At 44.3% G+C, this 24,239-nt stretch overlaps 1 protein-coding gene across 3 annotated transcripts in view; it reads right to left on the bottom strand.

The window, feature by feature from the left end:
• atrn (attractin) overlaps window positions 1–24,239 on the bottom strand; it is a 520,815-nt gene that overhangs the window by 279,686 nt on the left and 216,890 nt on the right. For all 3 annotated transcript variants that reach the window (XM_069923525.1, XM_069923527.1, XM_069923526.1), the window contains exons 17-20: window positions 18,592–18,777; window positions 2,740–2,961; window positions 2,098–2,235; window positions 1,759–1,852 (exon numbers count right to left, since the gene is read on the bottom strand). In XM_069923525.1, the coding sequence (XP_069779626.1) occupies window positions 1,759–1,852; window positions 2,098–2,235; window positions 2,740–2,961; window positions 18,592–18,777 (640 nt within the window). The remainder of the gene's footprint in view (window positions 1–1,758; window positions 1,853–2,097; window positions 2,236–2,739; window positions 2,962–18,591; window positions 18,778–24,239) is intronic.

Genomic DNA, 24,239 nt, shown 5'->3' with positions numbered 1-24,239 from the left:
CCCCATGTCTGCATGAATTTTTCTCCGGAGGCTCCGGTTTTCTTCTACCGTTTGAAGCATACTGGGGGTTGTAGATCAATTGGGTGTAATTGGGTGGCATGGGCCAAAATGCCCTGTTACCATGCTATATGTCTAAATTAAATTAAATTACAATTTGGAGCAAGTTTTATCGAGATTGAAAAAGGGATGTCTGTAATAATAAGTGTTGATGGATGCTCGATGGTCGATATGGAAATCGGGGGTGGCTGGCACCTTTTGTACATGGAAGGCAGTAAATATATTGAACAAATATATGATAGAGGAAGTAGTAGAAACATTAAGGCACTTACCTGCACAGGAAAGATTAAGGGGAATATGGGCTGAATGCCAGCAAATGGAATTAGCTTACATAGACAATTTGGGCGGCATGGACAAGTTAGGTCAAAGAGCTTGCTTCTGTGTTGCAAATTTTAATCATTCGAGCTTACTAGTTTAAGAAACCACCCAACAAAGAATATAACACGATTATATACAGTTAAAAGACAAAATCAACTGTGATTAATAATGAAGGCAAAATAATGATAGTTGGTGATAATTAATGCAATGAAGTAAATATATTTATATAAATATTTGTCAATTTTGGACTCCTGAGAAAATTTGATTCATGAAAATGATGGTGATTCTTTGGATTTTCAACTTCAGATGGGAACGATGGCTCAATTAGTATTTGTTGAAAGCAGAAGTGGATAGATTTCTGGAATACTGAGGGAATCAAAGAAAACATGGAGCATACAGGAAAACAGTGGTGAGAGAGTCAATCACCAAAGAAAACATGGAGCATACAGGAAAACACTGGTGAGAGAGTCAATCACCAAAGAAAACATGGAGCATACAGGAAAACAGTGGTGAGAGAGTCAATCACCAAAGAAAACATGGAGCATACAGGAAAACAGTGGTGAGAGAGTCAATCACCAAAGAAAACATGGAGCATACAGGAAAACAGTGGTGAGAAAGTCAATCACCAAAGACTTTGATGAATGTCAGTGTATGCTCAAACATCTCAATGGCCCACTCCTCCTCTTATTGATTATTTTCTTCCTGCGTGAACAGCGGACTAACTAGTTACAGTGAATCAGTCCCATTTCTTTCCAACACCCTATCCAGTGCAAAAGAGACTGGTGCATATCATGGGTACAAGTCATTCTTTCAAGCCACAAATCTAGCTTTGGGGGATATTTATTGTTGCCAATGAAGCCCTTCTGTGGTTACTGCTGAGAATGATCACCTGTAATCTTAGATTTGGTTTCTGTGCTGGTGAGAATATTAACACCTTGAATTCGGTATTTTTGTTTCTTCTCTCTTCAAGGCTTCTGTAAACAAAAATGCCTTGGGGAACTTAATTCAGCATGGACATGGAGAGAAAATATTCAACTTGCAACACTATTTGAATCACTCTTATTTTGGTGGTATTTCTGCATCTGGATGGTCTTGATCCCAAATGCATAATAGATGTTAGGTGAGAAGACAGGAGCAGCATTTTAAAAAGTAGTAAAGAATGAGCTCAATGATTTCAGTCTATCTCAAGACAACAGATGCCTGTAGTTTATGGAGGGCTCTTTTTAAATTACTTTCCAAACACTCTGTTTGATTGCATTAGCTTGCTCATTAATTGAAAATGTCATGGTCACAAAGTGGAACTGAATTATAGGAAATTTTATTGCAGTCATAAACCGCCACCAAGAGCTGTGTGGTCATAAAAAGTCGCTGACTGTAACTTACAGCTGACACTTGTCACCTTTGATTCCTTTTGTTGTGCAGAAGCATTTTCCTGACTTGGTATCACAGATGGATGCATGTCCATTGCATTTGCAGGCTTGAGAAGTGGAAAACAAAATCAAAATCGTATTTGGTCAAAGAAAACATTTTCACTTCTTTTACTCGCAGCAAGCTAATTCAGATTGCATATTTTACTATTTTATCCCTGTCAAAATAAGTTTCAACCCAAAGTAACAGCTGCATTTCCCACAAAAACACACTGAGCAGACTCCTTAGGAGGCTACACCCCAATACAAAAAGGTTGAGAATGCCTGAACTAAATAACATTAAATTGGCACTTACATTGGCAACTTCCTCCATTTGTCGGGTCCCCATAGTAACCAGAGATGCAAGTATCACAGTGGTCCCCAGTCGTTAGGTCTTCACATTTCTCACAGGTGCTTTCATTTATACACTTGCTGTGGCCGTTACATTGACAAGCTAGAAGAATTTTTTAAATTAAATCTGCAGTGTGAAAAACAACCGCTCCCCCAAAAAACGCTCCCATTCTCAGACTGCACAAACAGAAATAAAGAGTTTGTATTTTATCATTAACTGCATTCTGTATGTACATTCAGAAGCAGTAAACAGAAGTCCTGAATCCAGTTGACCTAAGATCTTTCGGGTCAGGAATCTACTGGTTTAACTAGGCGCTGGTCCAGGCCCACTGCAAGGTAGTTCTTAAGCCTTCCTGTTCTTTGCTTATATCTTGAAGAATGGCTCCGGTCCAAACGTCACTAATATATTTTTACCAACTATGGATGCTAATAGGCTGGCTGAGTTCCTTCAGCATTTCTGTGTGTTTTAACTACTGTCCTTTACAAAGGATTTCACTGACAAGGCAGTTGCCACCACCCCCTTCTCCCATGACATTACAGAAAAACTATTATAGCCCGCTTTAACAATAATCACCACATTCCATGAACGAACAAAGTAAATGCTAACCTGGACAATGAATAAAGGACCAGTTGTACTTTGTTTCTTCTGGACACATGCTGACATTCAGAATGGGTATAAAGGGAGTGTTCACTCTGGAGATTTTCATTGGTCCACGATAAGATCCTTCTATACACTGTCCTTTTCCTGTATTGCTGGGATCAGTGCACCATCCGCATCTAGGCTGCTCCATACAGTTACTACACGTACGATAACCAGAACAATTCTCAGCTAAGATGACAGAAAAAACATATCAAAAAGCTTCTTCTATTTCTACATTCATCCGTGATTCCACAAAATTAGAATTTACACAATATTCACTCATATATGCAAAGGATAAGGCAAAACTTGTTCAAAGAATTGTCAGACAAAAATTGACATTTTGTTGAAGATGGAATAATTGAGGGGCATTGTTGGCTAGGACAATGGTTGGATATTTGAGAGATCTTAAAAATGGTGCAATGATTTAAGAACTTTATGACCTCTCCCTTTCCAAGCTTTCAGATTCGTGTGTAATACCTCCTCCCAATAACTAAAAACACACACGTGTGCATGTGGCTATCTTAATGTTTGTTATGTTTTGTCTAAATCAATTTGCAAATTGATTTATTTTGGATATTGTGGGGTCATTTGACCCTCCGTCCACACTGACCAATCAGCACCCATTTATATGTCCTGGCCACTCCAAGTCAACGGGTCTGTGCTTTTACCAAGTTCATAGAACAATAGCCCTTGGGCACAAACCAGATCTTTTTCATGCTTGTCAAAGAATCAAGTATGATGTTATCCCACAGCAGACCTGGTCTTCAATCCAACCTACTGGCAGTCTCACACTTGTCAAGAATCAAGTTCTAGTTACAAGGTGTACCCATTCTTGTCACATGGACACTCCACACACAAAAACACTCAACTTCAAGAACAAAGGTTTGTTCTTTAACAAACCTAGCAGAGGCATGATTTAACCAAATCTTTCCATCTTTATACACCAATAATCATTTATCTGGATTGCAGCATTATTTTGGAGCCATTAAAGAAGGCCAACAAGAACATTTAAAAAAATACTTCTTGAATTAAGTGAAATCGGGTACTGCCAATCTTTCTGACACTGAGGATCAACTCATTGCCTATCACCATCACCAAGGTTCATATGTTCTCCTTAAAAAAACTGTTTTATCCACTGACACATGATACCCAGTATTCTGTTAGCACATTTCTTCAATTCAATGCAAATCAAAGAGCAAAGGATGTCAAGGAAGTAGGCGTTAATTTTGAGTGTCAAGATTTTTTAAAAATTTCACGTTGTGTAGTTTTCTCAGGCCCAAAACATCAGCAATAATCTTAGTCTCCTATAGATGCTGAATAGACCAGCTGAGCAACTCCAGCATTTCGGTGTTTTTATTTCAATCACAGCGTCTGCAGCCCTATTGTGTTTCATTTGAAAATAGCCCATTTATTTCTGAAAGTATTGCTTACTTACTAAAACTGTGTTTTCACAAGGTAAAAAATCTTTTCACACTGTCAATTTTCAAATTTCTTGGGCTGCACAGATGGCTTGGTGTTTAAACAATGGGTAGTCTCATTTGGTAACAAATTATATAATATGAACCTCTCCTCTTTGTTATGAAGCAAATATGCCCTGAATGAGCACACAATACAGAAACATCACTGCTTGATTTAAATTGTCTTAAAGAAATGCCTAACGTGTGTCATGTGATAAAAGCAAATAGTACAAGAAAATAAATCCTTTTGTGTTCCGAAATGTGGCGCATTGTTATTGCTGAACAACATGAATCAAATAATTGCTGGAGGATATTTGATGACGACATTGGCTTCCAACCGTTGTTTCTGGAGAGGCATGAGCACCACTTAAGTCTCCATTAGCTGCAAAACATTTTGAAGCTGTAAAGTAATGGGGGAGGGGGTTTAGCTTTCTCTATCTCTCTATCTCCATCTCAGGAGACGAGCTCTCGGCAGATATTTTCTACAAACCAACTAATTCCACAGTTACCTCGACTGCATCTCTTCACACCTTGTCCCCTGTAAGATTTCTATTCCTCTCTCAATTCCTGCTCTATTCCAGAACAGCTGGGATGTCCTTCAAAAAATTTGGCTTCCCCTCAAATTACATCAACTCAGCCCTTAACCGCATCTCCTCTAATTCTCACACATCAGGCCTGGCCCCCTCTGCCCACAGATGCAACAAGGACTGGATTCTCCTTGTCCTCACCTACCAGGCCACCAGTGTTCACATCCAGCATATTATCCTCTGCAATGTCTGCCACCTACAACATGATTCCCCCACCAGACACATTTTCTCCTCCTCCTGAGCTTTCTGCGGGTATCGCTTCCTCCAGGACTCTCGACCACTCATCCCTTCCCACTAATCAGTCTCTTGGTACCTAGACCTGTGACGGCAAGAAATATTCCACTTTACACACACCTCCTTCCTCACCACCATTTGGTGCCCCAAACAGTCCTTCCAAGTGAAGCAACACTTGACATTAATCTGCAGTGGTCATCTACTACATAGGGTGATCTCATTGTGGCCTTCTCTACATCAGAGAGACTGGATGCAGATTGGGAGATCATTTCGTTGAGCACTTTTGTCTTCAGTAACAGGGACCGCCCAGTAGCCAACCACTTTATTTCCAAACACATTCCCACACTGGCATTTCTATCCTTAACCTCATGTACAGCCAGACCGAGGCTACCAGCATGTTGGAGGAACAACATCTACTATTCCTTCATGGTACTCTCCAACTCGATGGCATTTACATCAACTTATCCAGTTTCTCTCAAAACTTCCTTGGAGTCTTTCTTTTTCCCTAATCACTCTGTTTACGAAATACTTGTTTTGAATTTCTGATAAGTTTTTTTTTCAGCCTGATTCTAGTTTATCTCTTCTGGAAGGGGATAATGTAGAACAAGACAGCTTAATTTTAAAACCCGACTGATTCTAATTCACACTGAATCAAAACATGTCCAATCACACAAAGGGTTATCTTCAAATTAGTAATTTTGCTTGGTGTTAACTCAGAAAGCATGACTGAGCTTTCTGCTCTGCTTTGCATGCAAGATCATCTGCATCCACTTCAGATAGGATCTTGATAAAACGGAAGAACATCACGCATCAATAATTTGATATGCCAGCTTGGTTAAGTCGCTGCCAAAGGCTTTGAATCCATAACCAAACTGGTTGTTAAAGATGATCCCAAGAAATCTTCAATGAACAGAATTAACTCGTTTGTGTGCATGGGAGAAAAGAGGGCGAGTGAATTTATTTAATGAAAACTGATTTCATTGCTTTCAAGAATAGATAATGTACAGCAGAATGTTTAACGTTGTAACTTATTAATATAATTTAGCCTTCTATTGTCAAGGTGGTAATGAAGAAAATACATCAATCACCTTCATCTGTAGGATACACAATGAATTCAAAGAACCTGCTTTCCAGTGACAAGACACAATCTCTCCTGTGAGTTTACTTGAAGCAGTGAAGGTTAGTCCTTCTGACAATCTGGAATCACGGTTTAATGGACTGTTACTTGATTTGTAGTGTTATGTTTCATTTAGTAGCAACCAGGGAATATACCTGATTACAATGCCCAAGGTAAGTACCGAAATAAAGCACACCAGTCCGTGAAACCTTGGAGTGATTTCAATTTCAGTTTGTTAGATCTATCTATGGCAGCCAGTTCTTCAAGTTTCAAAACTATCAAGTGAATTTTCAAACTATCAAGTTCACTTTAAGTGCTTAAATGTACAGAGGGATGAATGACCAGATGAATCGTTCAAAAAAACCATGCTGGAAAAATTAATGGGACTGAAAGTGGATAGATCAGATTTCAGATTTATTGTAAGTATACATATATGACCTCACATATGTCTTTGGCTTGGCTTCGCGGACGAAGATTTATGGAGGGGGTAAAAAGTCCACGTCAGCTGCAGGCTCGTTTGTGGCTGACCAGTCCGATGCGGGACAGGCAGACACGATTGCAGCGGTTGCAAGGGAAAATTGGTTGGTTGGGGTTGGGTGTTGGGTTTTTCCTCCTTTGCCTTTTGTCAGTGAGGTGGGCTCTGCGGTCTTCTTCAAAGGAGGCTGCTGCCCGCCAAACTGTGAGGCGCCAAGATGCACGGTTTGAGGCGTTATCAGCCCACTGGCGGTGGTCAATGTGGCAGGCACCAAGAGATTTCTTTAGGCAGTCCTTGTACCTTTTCTTTGGTGCACCTCTGTCACGGTGGCCAGTGGAGAGCTCGCCATATAATACGATCTTGGGAAGGCGATGGTCCTCCATTCTGGAGACGTGACCCATCCAGCGCAGCTGGATCTTCAGCAGCGTGGACTCGATGCTGTCGACCGCTGCCATCTCGAGTACCTCGACGTTAGGGGTGTGAGCGCTCCAATGGATGTTGAGGATGGAGCGGAGACAACGCTGGTGGAAGCGTTCTAGGAGCCGTAGGTGGTGCCGGTAGAGGACCCATGATTCGGAGCCGAACAGGAGTGTGGGTATGACAACGGCTCTGTATACGCTTATCTTTGTGAGGTTTTTCAGTTGGTTGTTTTTCCAGACTCTTTTGTGTAGTCTTCCAAAGGCGCTATTTGCCTTGGCGAGTCTGTTGTCTATCTCATTGTCGATCCTTGCATCTGATGAAATGGTGCAGCCGAGATAGGTAAACTGGTTGACCGTTTTGAGTTTTGTGTGCCCGATGGAGATGTGGGGGGGCTGGTAGTCATGGTGGGGAGCTGGCTGATATAACCATGAAATTACCACTGATTGGTAGTACAAAAAAAAATACACAGCATATAATGTAAACAAACTGACTGTGCAATACAGATGAATAAAGACAATAAAGTGCAAAAGTAAGAGTCCTTAAATGAGTCCCTGATTGAGTTTATTGTCTGATGGTGGAGGGGGAGCATCTGTACCCAAACCTGTGATTCAAGTCATGTGGTACCTAGATCTCTTCCTTGGTGGTAGCAGTGAAAACAGTGTGTGTGTGTGTGTCCTGGGTGGTGTGATTCCTTGATGATTGCTACTGCTCTCCAACAGCAGCGTTCCCCGTAGATGTGCTTGATGAGGGGCAGGGTTTTGCCTGTGATGGCCTGGACTGGGTCGACTATCTTTTGTAGGGCTTTATGCTCGGGGGTAATTGGTTTTTCTGAGTCGGCCTCTACCGAGGCCGGGGCCACCGCCTCCCCCTCGCTTTTGCCCGAATCGGGGCCGCCGCCGCCCACCTTCTGCCCGGACTGGGACCGGGGCCGCTGCCACCTTCCCTGCGCCCAGACTGGTGCCGCCACCTCCTTCTTTCTGCCCGGACCGGGGCCTCCGCCTGCTTCACTCTGCCGAGGCCGGGGCCACCGCCTCCCCCTTGCTTTTTACATTTTACACCCCAGTTACACAGCAGTAAGAAAGGGTGTGACTCGGTCAACCCCGTCAGAATCCAACCGGGTCCCTGACCTACCTCAGAGGTAGTTAGAGAACCCAATTAAACTTACCTAGGCCATGTTCACAGGTGATTTGCGACCAGGTATGGTCCGACCTAGGAGGGGAGGCAGCCCCTCCAGCCAGGGTAAGAAACCTGCATAGGAGAAGGCCACTCCGATATAAAACCTACGACCCAAGGACCTCGCTGCCACGTCCCAGCTTGCTTGGCCACGGCACACGAACCATGGGTGTAAAGGGTGGGGCCAGTACTGCGCACACTGCACTCCACCTAAAAGCTCCTTTGCGCAGGCCCGAGGACAGGTCCACATCCTCCTCCTCCTCCACGTCCTCCCCCTCAAAAGATGCTCACAAACTCAAGCTAGCATGCTGGAACATCAGAACCATGCTAGACAAGGCTGACAGCCACCAACCTGAACGTCGGTCTGCCCTCATCGCACATGAACTCCTCAGACTTGACATCGACATAGCTGCTCTCAGTGAAGTCCGCCTTGCAGATGTAGGGAGCCTCCAAGAATGCGGCGCGGGCTACACACTCTGCAGGTCTGGCAAGCCTATGGATGAACAACGCCTATCTGGTGTAGGCTTCATGGTCAAGAACTCCATTGCCTCCAAACTCGAAAACCTCCCGACAGGCCACTCGGACCGGATCATGTCCATGCAACTCCCCCTTCAAAACAAGGGTCGCATCCCCCTCATCAGTGTCTATGCTCCAACCCTCCAGGCAGAACCAGCAGAAAAGGACAAGTTCTACACTGATCTGTGCAACCTAATTCAACGCACCCCTACAGCTGACAAGGTTGTCATCCTTGACGACTTCAACGCTCGCGTCGGCAAAGACTCAGAAACCTGGCCAGGAATCCTGGGCAAGCATGGTGTCAGCAAGTGCAACAACAACGGGCGCCTCCTGTTGGAGCTCTGCGCAGAACAGCGGCTTGTCATTACAAACACCCTTTTTCAGCAGAGGGACAGCCTGAAGACTACCTGGATGCATCCCCGATCCAAACACTGGCACCTCCTGGACTACGTCCTGGTGCGAGAAAGAGACAAACAAGATGTGCTCCTCACCAGGGTCATGCCCAGCGCGGAATGCCACACTGACCACTGGCTGGTTCGCTGCAAACTCAACCTTCACTTCAAGCCAAAGCCCAGGAACAGTAAAGCCCCCAGAAAGAGGTTCAATGTTGGAAACCTGCAGTCAGACGAAGTGAGAGGAAACTTCCAGGCAAACCTCAAAGCAAAGCTTGAGGATGCAATCTGCCTCATGGGTCATCGCCTGAAACCCTTTAAGATCAGCTGAAGACTACCATGCTGCAATCCACTGAAGAGGTACTGGGCTTCTCCTCCAGGAAAAACAAGGACTGGTTCGACGAAAACAACCAGGAAATCCAGGAGCTGCTGGCAAAGAAGCGAGCTGCCCACCAGGCTCACCTTTCAAAGACGTCCTGGCCAGAGAAGAAACGAGCCTTCCGTCGCGCATGCAGCCATCTTCAGTGCAAACTCCAGGACATCCAAAATGAGTGGTGGACTAGCCTCGCCAAACGAACCCAGCTCAGCGCGGACATTGGCGACTTCAGGGGTTTTTACGAGGCTCTAAAGGCTGTGTACGGCCCCTCACCCCAAGTCCAAAGCCCGCTGCGCAGCTCAGATGGAAAAGTCCTCCTCAGCGACAAGATTTCCATCCTCAACCTATGGTCAGAACACTTCCAATCTCTTTTCAGTGCCAACCGCTCAGTCCAAGAATCCGCCCTGCTCCAGCTCCCTCAACAGCCCTTAAGGCTAGAGCTGGATGAGGTCCTCACCCGGGAAGAGACATATAAGGCAATTGAACAACTGAAAAGTGGCAAAGCAGCAGGTATGGATGGAATCCCCCCCAGAGGTCTGGAAGGCTGGCATCAAAACTCTGCATGCAAAACTGCATGAGTTTTTCAAGCTCTGCTGGGACCAAGGAAAGCTGCCTCAGGACCTTCGTGATGCCATCATCATCACCCTGTACAAAAACAAAGGCGAGAAATCAGACTACTCAAACTACAGGGGAATCACGCTGCTCTCCATTGCAAGCAAAATCTTCGCTAGGATTCTCCTAAATAGAATAATAACTAGTGTCGCCGAAAATATTCTCCCAGAATCACAGTGCAGCTTTCGAGCAAACAGAGGAACTACTGACATGATCTTTGCCCTCAGACAGCTCCAAGAAAAGTGCAGAGAACAAAACAAAGGACTCTACATCACCTTTGTTGACCTCACCAAAGCCTTCGACACCGTGAGTAGGAAAGGGCTTTGGCAAATACTAGAGCGCCTCGGATGTCCCCCAAAGTTCCTCAACATGGTTATCCAACTGCACGAAAACTAACAAGGTCGAGTCAGATACAGCAATGAGCTCTCTGAACCCTTCTCCATTAACAATGGCATGAAGCAAGGCTGCGTCCTCGCACCAACCCTCTTTTCAATCTTCTTCAGCATGATGTTGAAACAAGCCATGAAAGACCCCAACAATGAAGACGCTGTTTACATCCAGTACCGCACGGATGGCAGTCTCTTCAATCTGAGGCGCCTGCAAGCTCACACCAAGACACAAGAGCAACTTGTCCGTGAACTACTCTTTGCAGACGATGCCGCTTTAGTTGCCCATTCAGAGCCAGCTCTTCAGCGCTTGACGTCCTGTTTTGCGGAAACTGCCAAAATGTTGGCCTGGAAGTCAACCTGAAGAAAACTGAGGTCCTCCATCAGACAGCTCCCCACCATGACTACCAGCCCCCCCACATCTCCATCGGGCACACAAAACTCAAAACGGTCAACCAGTTTACCTATCTCGGCTGCACCATTTCATCGGATGCAAGGATCGACAATGAGATAGACAACAGACTCGCCAAGGCAAATAGCGCCTTTGGAAGACTACACAAAAGAGTCTGGAAAAACAACCAACTGAAAAACCTCACAAAGATTAGCGTATACAGAGCCGTTGTCATACCCACACTCCTGTTCGGCTCCGAATCATGGGTCCTTTACCGGCATCACCTACGGCTCCTAGAACGCTTCCACCAGCATTGTCTCCGCTCCATCCTCAACATTCATTGGAGCGACTTCATCTCCAACATCGAAGTACTCGAGATGGCAGAGGCCGACAGCATCGAATCCACGCTGCTGAAGATCCAACTGCGCTGGGTAGGTCACGTCTCCAGAATGGAGGACCATCGCCTTCCCAAGATTGTGTTGTATTGCGAGCTCTCCACTGGCCACCGTGACAGAGGTGCACCAAAGAAGAGGTACAAGGACTGCCTAAAGAAATCTCTTGGTGCCTGCCACATTGACCACCGCCAGTGGGCAGATATTGCCTCAAACCGTGCATCTTGGCGCCTCACAATTCGGCGGGCAGCAACCTCCTTTGAAGAAGACCGCAAAGTCCACCTCACTGTCAAAAGGCAAAGGAGGAAAAACCCAACACCCAACCCCAACCAACCAATTTTCCCCTGCAACCGCTGCAACCGTGTCTGCCTGTCCCGCATCGGACTTGTCAGCCACAAACGAGCCTGCAGCTGACGTGGACATTACCCCTCCATAAATCTTCGTCCGCGAAGCCAAGCCAAAGAAGAAAGAAGAATTGGTGTCCCCATACAGAACCACGATGCAGCTGGTAAACACACTTCCCACCACACATCTGTTGAAATTTGCCAGGGTTTTCGATGTCATACCAAACCTCTGCAAGTGTCTGAAGAAATAGAGGTGCTCATGTGCTTTCTTCATGAAGTGTGCTGTGTCCAGGAAAGATCCTGCGAGATAGTGACTCCCAAGAACTTGCTCACCCCCTTGACCTCTGATCCACCAACGATCACCAGGACCTAATGACCTGCAGCCAAGTGTATTTAAGGAAGGGGTAATGGATATAATGGATTGATGGCCATCTTTCAAAATTCCAGATTCGCACAAATTCTAAAATAATAAATGTAACACTACCACTGAAGATTGAAGGAGAAAAGGGGATATCGGTGTAAGGAAAGTGCAGAATTCTGTTTGAGGAACAGGACACTGAAAAATAAAAACAGAATTAAATGGAGTCAATATGGATTTATGATAGGGAAATCCTATTTGACACATCTGTTGTTATTTTAAAACTGTAATTAATTGAATAGATAGAGACGACAAGATGATGTGGCATATTAAGGCCTCACATAAGGAAACATGAGAATGATACGCAAAATTAGAGGATAAAATTGTAGCAGCACTAAATCATTTAGACTGAGGATCAATTAACATACTTTTCTGGTACACTGAACAAGAATATTCTGGTCACTTGCAGGATGGGAGACTGAGTCAACAGGATGCCAGAGAGACTAGTGTTATAGCCCCCAACGAGTCACAGGCCAGTTAACAATTTGGGTCAATTATTCTATGGTAAGTTGGATACCAATCTCGCTTATTCAGAGAAGAGATGGGGGGGCGTAATGGTAGAGAGACGATTTTTTTTTCTGACTGGAGATCTGCAAGGATCCTTTGTGATATGCATAAGTAATTTGGACTGATTGTGAAAGCTTGTGCATTACACATTTGGGAAGGTCAATTGCAAGAGGAAAGTATACAGTAAATGGCAGATAATTGAAAATAAGGGGAGACATAGCAAAGGAAGATAGATCGTTTTTCCAATGGTGGAAAGGTCAAATATTAGAGGGCACAGGTTTAAGATGAAAGATTAAAGCAGATTTGTGGAGATTTTTTTAAAAAATAGTGGTATGTGCCTGGAACACAGTCAGGTGAAGTGGTGGAAGCAGATAGGATAGAAATGCTTAAGTGGCAGTTAGTCAGATGCATGCTCTTATCAGTCAGGAAATAGAGGGATGTAGGCAGGTCATGAGCTGAGAGATGGGATGGGTTATATTAGCATCTTGACTATCCCAGAGATGATAGACCAAAAAGCCTGCTCCTGTTTTGTTCTCCATCAGAAATAGGAGCACAAGTAGATAATCGAGCATCCTCCAATGTTCAGAAAGATCAACTGGACTCAACTCCACTTGTCTACATTCAATTTCCTTACAGTGATTTATCTGTGTCTTCAATAACAACACAGCCTCCACTGCCTCACTGGACAGGCAATTCCACAAATTAACTCATTTCCGGGCGATTGTAGAGACTGTAATTTATACAATAGACACACAATTTTTTAAAAAAACACACTCTTCAGTCCAAAAATGGCTTCGACCTTATTTATTCTCAGCACAACCCTGTTTCTTCTTTGCAGCAAACACCACTCAGCCAAGGCTCCCCCCCGCCCCGGCCCTTTTTGTTGGGTCTCCGCCACATGGGTAACCACGACGCTCCTAATCTCCTCCTCCTGCGACCCTGCGAGTGTTTCATCACAGAGTAAGAGCCCCTCCTTTATTCTGACCCGCACAAGCAGGTTACTACTGCTCTCGTGTACACTCCAGTTATGTCACCAGCAGTGACCGGCTACATCCCTGGCTCACGTAAGTGCGTGATCATGCCAGTCCCCAAGCCATGCGAGGAGGCGATTGACTGGATCTGTCCCGCTACTTAACAGTCTGGAGGGCTGAAATGCTGGCCCGACTTAGTCCGTTACTGAAAGGTGCACGGTCCGACTGACAGGGGTGCAGCTGATCCTCCGATGTTAACACTGTCAAAGAAAGTAGACTGTCGATAGGTGCCAGCTTCACAGAGTCAATGGAGACAGTGTCAGCTTTCCCATTTCTCCAGATCATTAAAGTTTTTGGGTGGTGTTGTACGACCTCATAAGGGCCATCCTAAAAAGGCTGAAGTGGTCAGTGAATAGCATCACGTCCAACAAACACGTGTGCAGTGCTGTAAATCATCAGGAATATACACCGCATGCAGGTGATGTATGTCGCCTAGGTGTTAGTCTGAGCAACCACATGTTTTCCCATAGATTAGGGGTCTCCAAAGTGGTCGATATCGGGGATATGGGACCATTCAGGAGGTCGATAAATGACTGGAGGTCGAAAGGGGGTTGATAACAATGGGGTCGGGGTCGGAGGGAGGGGAGGGCGATAGTGTTGTGGGAGGAGTCCATTTAAAATAGCGCCTCCACACTACCCACCCTGTCCAGCATAGATTGGAGGGAGGTTTACCTGTCCTGAACCTTTGTGCACCACTGCCATGCTTTCCCCTCATTGTGCATGTGCCAGCAGGCACTTCGAGCGTTGCCTTCACATTTCCCCCTCATCCCACATGCGCCAGCCAGCTACACATGGCGTGTGGACCCTAGGATGCTGCATTTAACAGTTAAGTGCCCTTTCTGCAGTGGGGGGGGGGGGGGGGGGAATTGGCTAAGTAGTACTTGATGGGTGGTGCTGAGAAGAATAAAGAGGGTCGATGCCATTTTTGTACTGAAGAATGAGTGAGTGTGTTCTTTTAATTATATGTACCTATATCATATAACTTACAGTCTGTACAAGTGGTGACCCCATGGGTCACTGCACCTTCTCAGTAAAAACAGGAAGTAATGAGGATAATCCCATTACAGGGGCAGTTGAGGAAGTCACGCTTGAGGCTCTCCCCACCCCCCCCCCCATTTTTAAAATCAATCATGCACTGGCGTGGTTCACGATCCTCAAGGCACGTTTCTCCTCGCTAAATATGACGAGTCAGAAAACAAAGTCACGCTTGGCATACACCCCCAAATGGAGGACAAATTAATATCCGGCTCGAGGTGGCACTGGACAAAGGACAGAGGGTTCAAAAGCTGGACTATCCGACCTAAAACAGGACATCTGGCCACCCTACTCAGCACCCACCCCCCAACTTGGTCCAGCGCCGGGATTCCATGCCTGGGGGTTTATTAGGGACCACGCAGTCCCTGAAGTGGTTGATGGTCTAAAATGTTTGGAGACACCTGCCATAGGAGGTCAGCATGACTCAAGGCATACAGTGCTGTTCCCAGACCCAGATTAACAAATTCGCCAGGAAGATTCAGCTTGGCGCATATACCATTTCTGCTGCTGAACAACCAAGGTCCACGTTATGGCAGTGTGCGCGCCAAGAAGGATCATGGATAGATGTTCGGTCCACCCTCTGTCAATGGTGCATCAGCTCGGTTGTCTCCTGCTGACTGGATGCTGTAGCTTATGGCTCTAGCTCGGTTTTCTCCTGCTGACTGGGGTCAGTGGTCAATGGCTGCAGTTGCACTGCAGGGCTCGTGGACATAACGAGGTCAGCATCTCTCGCTAACTCGTCAAGGCTGGATGCCTAAAAGACACCAGGAGTCCCTGAATTCGAGGATGCAAGCATTGGAGGAATCTCTGCTTCTAATTGTCCCCTTCAATAGGCTCCTTTCCTGAAAGCCTGTGCCATCTTCTCAGCATCTGTGACGGCTTCCTATTGCCTAGGTTGCCGTCAGCTAGTAGTTAAGCAAATCGAGACTCCTAGGGTGGCTGAGTTTGCTCTAAAATAGCAGCCTTAAGGATGTCCTATGGGAAGTTATCAGCTGGATTCACTAGAATGTCTTACACTCCACAGGCAATCTGCTCTGAGAGTTGCACAAGTAAACCAAACTTTGTTTTCTGACTCGTCATATTTAGTGAGGAGAAACGTGCCTTGAGGATCGTGAACCACGCCAGTGCATTATTGATTAAAAAAAAATTGGAGGCGGGTGGGGGGAGAGAACCTCAAGCGTGACTTCCTCAACTGCCCCTGTAGTGGGATTATCCTCATTGCTTCCTGTTTTTACTGAGAAGGTGCAGTGACCCATGGGGTCACCACTTGTAGCGACTGTAAGTTAAATGATATCGGTATAGAATTAAAAGAACACACTCACTCATTCTTCAGTACAAAAATGGCATCAACCTTCTTTATCCTTCTCAGCACCACCCATCAAACACCACCTAGACAATCCCCCACCCCCCTGCAATTTTCTTTGGCTCTCCGCGACACGAATGTCAGTGACACTGTGTCTATGCACAATCATCACGGTGTACGCATCCCACCGCCCCCACCCCGTTCCGACCCACTATGTGCGTTACTACTCAGGCATCGCTCCAGAAACGTCACAAATAGTGACTGGGCCCAATCCCGACTCGTGTAAGTACGCGACCGCGACAAGATTTCACAGATTCACCAGATGATGAGGGAATCGATTGATCCAGTTTGCTGATGCAACAAAGATAAAAGTGTCGGATGAGATGTGTAAGTTGAGGGTATTCATGGGGTGTAAATGAAGATCCAGCTGCGCTGGGTGGGTCACGTCTCCAGAATGGAGGACCATCGCCTTCCCAAGATCGTGTTATATGGCAAGCTCTCCACTGGCCACCGTGACAGAGGTGCACCAAAGAAGAGGTACAAGGACTGCCTAAAGAAATCTCTTGGTGCCTGCCACATTGACCACCGCCAGTGGGCTGATATCGCCTCAAACCGTGCATCTTGGCGCCTCACAGTTCGGCGGGCAGCAACCTCCTTTGAAGAAGACTGCAGAGCCCACCTCACTGACAAAAGGCAAAGGAGGAAAAACCCAACACCCAACCCCAACCCACCAATTTTCTCCTGCAACCGCTGCAACCGTGTCTGCCTGTCCCGCATCGGACTTGTCAGCCACAAACGAGCCTGCAGCTGACGTGGACATTTACCCCCTCCATAAATCTTCGTCCGCGAAGCCAAGCCAAAGAAAGAAGAAGAAATGAAGGAGCAAGGGTATAGGAGATGAATATAAATGGAAAATGTGGAGTCATCCACATTCAAAGACAAAAAGGCAGAGTAATGGGATATGGGTGTCACAATCATGCGAAGTAAATGTGCAGGTACAGCAAGCAATTAGGAAGGCAGACAGGATGTTGTTGAGCACCAGAATTGAGATCTTCTGATCCAATTGAAGAGGACATGCGTGAGATTGTATCTGGTATGTTATAGACATCTGGTCCCCTGAAATTAGGGAGTTTAGCAGAGATGAAATGGTGGCTTTCTCTGAAGGAGAAAGCAGACAGTACCTGTACACTGTGTTCAGGGGAGCAGATTTGTGGATCATTGGAATCTCTTCAGGCAAAGGTCTGACCTGTCCAAAAAGGATGGGCTGCATGAACTGGAGAGAGACCTATATCCTGGTGGGTTGGTTTTCTAGAGCTGTTGGGAATGGTTTAAACTAATGTGGCAGGGGATTGGGAACCAAAATGTGAGTGCAGAGAATATGGCAGAACATGAAAATTATGATGCAATGTGTTGTGAGTTTGTGAGGAAGGCTGGGGAATAAGCATAAACATATTCAGTTAGAGGATTTGAAATGTGTCTATTTCAATGCAAGGAGTATTAAGAATAAAAGAGATGAACTTAGAGCATGGATCAGTACATGGAATTACAATGTTGTGGCCATTTCAGAGACTTGGATGGTGGAAGGACAGATTGGCTGATGCAGGTAATAGGAATAGGATGGTAGGTAAAGTGGGGGGGGGGGTGAGGGAATGGTGGAAAGGAGCATTAAAAAGGGAGGACACTGGAGAGGAAGTGTCTACTGAATCGGTATGGGTAGAAATCAGAAATAGGAATGGAGTAGTCTATAGGCTCCCCGGGTCACTGAGGAAGAGATAAGTAGCAGAAATTACAGGGTTGTTGTCATGTAGACAATAGACACGTCAACTTCCCATATGTTGACTGGCAAGAGAAAGAGATGGGACCGACGTGTTCAAGAATTTCTGACACAGTATGTGGAACAGACAACTAGTGTGGCACGCCATACTGGTTAATGAACCTGGGCAGGTGGCAGACCTCTTGATGGGGGAGCATTTCGGTGATAGAGAGCACAACTCCCTGAGTTTCAGCATAGCTGTGGACAAGGATAAAATCAGAAAAAATAGTGTTCAATTTGGAAAAGCAAATTACAATGGGACTAGGCAGAGTAAATTGGGAAAAGATGTTCACGGGAGGAAGCACATAAGTGATGTGGAGGATGTTTAGGGACCACTGGTGCTGGGTTCAGGATAGGTTTGTCCCATTGAAACAGGGAACAGATGGTGGGAAAAGGGAATCGTGGATGACAAAACAGGTGAACCAGAAGCAATTAAGCTGTCAAGACGTTTAAGGCGGGGCATCTGCAAAGGTTATGATCCATATTCATATATTTTCTTAAGCAAGTTAAAAGATAAAAGTTTCCAATTCCATTTTCATATCAAATTTGCTGTATTTTGTTTGGTCCTTCAGGGTACAAAAAAGCAAAGTAATAGTGAAGCAAAATGCGGTGACAAAAACTGTTCATATATTATCTTTTATCAATACACATAAAAGTAGAGAGAAATAGAATGTAAGCAAATAAAATGCCATAAAAAGTGATGACTACTAAACCTTACGAGATCAGAGTTTTATTGGACAATTACTTCCAATTTCATTGTAAATGAGAAACTGTAGCTGCAAATTTATACTGACCTTTGTGGCAGAAATCACAAATTATATAGAATTTACTTTTACTTACGAGAACAATTGTTTGAAGTAGACCATTCCATGCATTGTCCAAAAGGAAATGACGCCACATACGCATTGGCATCAACGCATTGCCTCATGTTGCTGCACCACATACACTCCGAGTTGCCATTGGTACACTCGCTGCAATCTGTTCTCACTGCACAAGGCATACGGCATTGATTGGTGCTGTGGTTTGCTGTGAATCAAAGAGATAAGATTTCAATTTCATCAATATTTTAATGACCTTCCCTATAATTTAACATGGTGCACACTTTCCCTAAATCAAATAATGGTTGTGCAAAAACGCATAAAATCCCATGCCAAAAATGAAAGATCAAAGGATTTTTGGAATAAATACATTGTAATATGGGATTAATGCGAAAAATAATGCTATGGTAAAAGATCAACCTTGATCTTATCGAATTGGCAGAGAAGGTAGGAGGTGTTCAATACTCCTGCATCTACTTCCTATGTTCTTAAGTAGTATATTGCATTAGATACTGCTATCTTCTGAACAAAAGCACAGACATGAAATAATCCTACCTGAATTGTGGACCATTCAAATATTTCAGATTTTCATCACATAAAGTATTTTGGGCTTTATTCTTTTTTTCCAAATTCAATCAAATTCCAAGTTTTTATTCATAGCAAAATCTGAGCCCACTGACTTTCTGACAGTCTAATTTTTCAGTCGACCAAACCCAGAGATTTTAATAATTAAAAAAAGGAGAGAGAAGAGAAACATTAAAGTTATTTTCCCCTGATCAGAATGACAGGATATGTAAGGATATGTAAAAGCAGGCAATTTTCCATTGGCATCTGTCCATTGACTTCAACCTTAGCCAGGCCAGTTCAGTGTTAGCCTGAACCTTCATTCTAAAATCACACTGAAACGGTCAAACTGACTTTCAATTTCTACGATCTTGGAACAAAAAAGAACAAAGTGTTTCAAATAAAGAAACCATAGAACTATTAGAGATCACTGGGACTATCGGATAAACTCTCAAGGTTAACAAGGGGCAAACTTGCAAGAACCTGCAGACACATGAGAGAATGCAGATGCTGGAATCTAGAGCAACTAACAATCTGCCAGAGGAACTCAGCAGGCTGAGCTGTACCAGAAGAAGAAAAAGAACAGTCAAAGCCACAGGTCAGAACCCTTCATCAAATCTCCAAAAAGAACTTGCCGATATGTGAGAACATAATAAAAAAGTGACAATAGGGGATTTCAACCCTTCATATGTGGAATGTTCTCCCAGAATCACAGTGCGGCTTTCGCGCAAACAGAGGAACTACTGACATGGTCTTTGCCCTCAGACAGCTCCAAGAAAAGTGCAGAGAACAAAACAAAGGACTCTACATCACCTTTGTTGACCTCACAAAAGCCTTCGACTCCATGAGGAGGAAAGGGCTTTGGCAAATACTCGGATGCCCCCCAAAGTTCCTCAACATGGTTATCCAATTGCACAAAAACCAACAAGGTCGGGTCAGATACAGCAATGAGCTCTCCGAAACCTTTTCCATTAACAATGGTGTGAAACAAGGCTGCGTTCTCGCACCAACCCTCTTCTTAATCTTCTTCAGCATGATGCTGAAACAAGCCATGAAAGACCTCAACAATGAAGACGCTGTTTACATCCAGTACCGCAGGGATGGCAGTCTCTTCAATCTGAGGCGCCTGCAAGCTCACACACCAAGACACAAGAGCAACTTGTCCGTGAACTACTCTTTGCAGACGATGCCGCTTTAGTTGCCCATTCAGAGCCAGCTCTTCAGCGCTTGACGTCTTGTTTTGCGGAAACTGCCAAAATGTTTGACCTGGAAGTCAGCCTGAAGAAAACTGAGGTCCTCCATCAGACAACTCCCCACCATGACTACCAGCTCCCCCACATCTCCATCGGCACACAAAACTCAAAACGGACAACCAGTTTACCTATCTCGGCTGCACCATTTCATCAGATGCAAGGAACGACAACGAGATAGACAACAGACTCGCCAAGGCAAATAGCGCCTTTGGAAGACTACACAAAAGAGTCTGGAAAAATAACCAACTGAAAAACCTCACAAAGATTAGCGTATACAGAGCCGTTGTCATACCCACACTCCTGTTCGGCTCTGAATCATGGGTCCTCTACTGGCATCACCTACGGCTTCTAGAACGCTTCCACCATCGTTGTCTCCGCTCCATCCTCAACATTCATTGGAGCGAATTCATCTCCAACATCAAAGTACTCGAGATGGCAGAGGCCGACAGCATCGAATCAACGCTGCTGAAGATCCAACTGCGATGGGTAGGTCACGTCTCCAGAATGGAGGACCATCGCCTTCCCAAGATCGTGTTATATTGCGAGCTCTCCACTGGCCTCCGTGACAGAGGTGCACCAAAGAAGAGGTACAAAGACTGCCTAAAGAAATCTCTTAGTGCCTGCCACATTGACCACCGCCAGTGGGCTGATATCGCCTCAAACCGTGCATCTTGGCGCCTCACAGTTCGACAGGCAGCAACCTCCTTTGAAGAAGACCACAGAGCCCACCTCACTGATAAAAGACAAAGGAGGAAAAACCCAACACCCAACCAACCAATTTTCCCCTGCAACCGCTGCAACCGTGTCTGCCTGTCCCGCATCGGATTTGTCAGCCACAAACGAGCCTGCAGATGACGTGGACATTTACCCCTCCATAAATCTTCATCCGCGAAGCCAAGCCAAAGAAGAAGAATGTGGACTACCAAATTAGTATTGCCAAGGAGAATGAGAAAAATTTGTATGTTTAGAAAAACTACCTGAATTAGTATGTTTCTTGCCCCACATGGAAGGAAGGATGTGGATCTGTAAAATGACCTAGGCTGAGGGAAGCAAGCATCAATAGGGGCATATCCTGTTGTAACAGATTATAGATATGTTTTTGGGAAATAAATTGGGGCAGGTTTTTTAGTGTAGGTAACAAACAAACACTTTAAAACAGATCTTATTTAAAATACTGGAGGTCTGCTAATGTTAGACATGTCGGCCCCAGAGCCTTTGCAAAAGCTTTGGAGAGTGCCCAAGAAACTTCCCTAATAGACTGTTGTTTACAAAAAAGCAATAGATGAAAGAACATGTGGTTTTGCAAGCAGAGAGAGTCAAACAGGCTTTTTCTCAGAGAGAGAGGATTCAGTTCTACAGCTTTACAGTTCAGCAGCAGCTGGGACTGGAACAGGACAAGCTGGCAAGCTTGTGGAAAAAACCCATTTGGAAGATGGGTTGTGAGTGCTTAGTTCAGCCTGGTCAAAGCCCTTGTGGTTCATGCAAGAGGAGAGGACTGCCTGCCTAATGTTTCACTTGAAATAGAAGAAACGAAAAGGAACTCTGTGGTGACCTGAAAGAAAGAAATTATCATCTGGAAAACCCTGATGGGGCAAGTTTCTTCAGCAAGACAGTGAAGTGGCTGGTTACAAGGAATCAGTTGTGGGTGTCCTGGAACAACAAATCTCTCTCTGAAAACCAAAAAGAACCTTCCTGGGCAGTAACCATTTACCTTTGAAGCACCAAAGCCTGGTGAACTTCATAAATGTTAAATTCTGTGCACAGTATAAGAATTGCCTGCAACCAGTGAACTTGGAGGAGTGAGAAGTGAGATTGGACTGTGAATCAAAGAACTTTTCTGAACTTGCACATTACATACATGTGCACTTAGAATTAGAAGGGCTCAAAGTTAGGTAAATTAAGTTAATAGTAATAGGTTAAAGTGTGATTTTGTTTTCATGTTTAAAGATCATTAAAAGCAACTTTTGTTTAAGTAACCATTTGTCTTGGTGAATATCTATTGCTGCTGCGTTTGGGGGTCCTTTGGGCTTGTAACATTCTAAATAACAACATAAAGCTTAAAAACACTGGAGAAGTGGAAAATGACCATTCCAAGATAAAGGGTCAATTGGAGAACGACCAATTTCAATTACATTACAACTGTTATCATCCATGTATGTTACATTTAAACTTCACAGGTCAAAACTATAATTGAGACCTATGGGAGCGAGATATTTCAGCCGCAGGCTAAGTACATACTCAGGAGGGACAAACAGAGAAATTAAAAGGCAGAGCATGAATGATGAAGTGTGGTTGAGGGTGGGGAGGAGGGGATAGAGCACATAAAAGGTTGTTAGTACAAGCTGGGACAAGCTGAAAACAGAACATTTACAGAAATAACAAAAAAGTAAACAGGAGGGCAGAAGCAAAGTCTAGAAACAAACAGAAAATTAAATCCAAAAGTATTCAGCATGTGCGTGAACAGGAAAGAGGTCGTAAAAGGAGGGGGAGACAAGAAACCAAAAAGGTTTTCTCATGGACGGAGAAAGCATGGTGGAAAAACCACAGGAGACTTAAATTAGCCTGTCCCAAGGTAAAAAAAAAGTCCAGCCTGGCTTCAAAGAAATGTATAAATAAGATTCTGAAGATTCTAAAAAGGCTAGGTGGATTTAAAGTGGATAAACCATCTCATCCAGACAAAATGCATCTCAAATCTCTGAGGGAAGGGGGAAAAGACAGAGGCCCTGGGTGTAATCTTCCAAACGTCTGTAAATTTGGACTCGCGTCTGAAAATACTGGAAATATTACACCATGATGCAAAAAATATTGCAGCAATAAACCCAATAACTGCTGTTATTGGATGGACATGTTTTTTTGCTTCATTTAACTCCAAAGCTAAGGGAGTAGCAATTTTGATACATAAAAATTTATCTTTTGAATTACAATCAATGGAAATGAATGGAGGACGTATTCTTAAGTTGAATTGTAAGATTTTTAATGAATTTTGGACTTTACTTAACATTTATGCACCGAATGTGGACGATGATGCATTTATTTCGGATGCATTTCTGCTTCTGGGGCAAGCTAATGTAAATGTTCTGGTTGGAGGGGATTTTAACTGTGTTTTGGAATCTTTATTAGATAAATCTCCAAAAAATGTTAAAAAAACATTAGGGGTGGGAGAAGTTCCACAAATAAAAATCAAGGACAGAAAGGGCTGCACAGTTGGCATGGTGGTCAACGCAACGCCTTTACAGCACCAGCGTTCGGGACTAGGACTCGAAACCCTTGCCGTCCATAAGGAGTTTGTACGTTTTCCCTGTGTCTATGTGGGTTTTCTCCGGGGGCTCTGATTTCCTCCCACTGTTCAAAACATACTGGGGATGTAGATTAATTGGGTGTAAATTGGATGGTACAGACTTGTGGGCCAAAATGGCCTGTAACTGTACTGTATGTCTAAATTTAAATTAGTCATCCTATGGACATGTTAAAGATAGGCCGGTGCTTATATTAACGATGTCATATCTGACCAGTTACTGCTCCACAACCTCATCTAAACAATTTTGTCAATGTATACATAGTATATGGACTTCAACAATGATAAGGTGATACATAATTGCCCAGTCTGTCCACTGGAGAAGCTAATGGAATGGAATTATTTCTTGTTACAGGTACTATGATAAACTTGCTATCCATCAAGTCAACCCACACTTAAACACAACCAGAGGTGTATTAATAAAACAAAGTTGCAGAATAAAAAGGGTTGCAGCATCATATGTAGAAAATTGGCTGAATGACAGAAAACAGTAAAAGGGACAGAGGAGTTTCCCAGAGATTGGTACGAGGATGACAGCTTTACTTTTTTAAAAAATTT

Source organism: Narcine bancroftii, chromosome 3, assembly GCF_036971445.1.
Source record: "Narcine bancroftii isolate sNarBan1 chromosome 3, sNarBan1.hap1, whole genome shotgun sequence".
Lineage (NCBI taxonomy): Eukaryota > Metazoa > Chordata > Chondrichthyes > Torpediniformes > Narcinidae > Narcine > Narcine bancroftii.
This window is presented reverse-complemented; position numbering and strand designations above follow the sequence as displayed.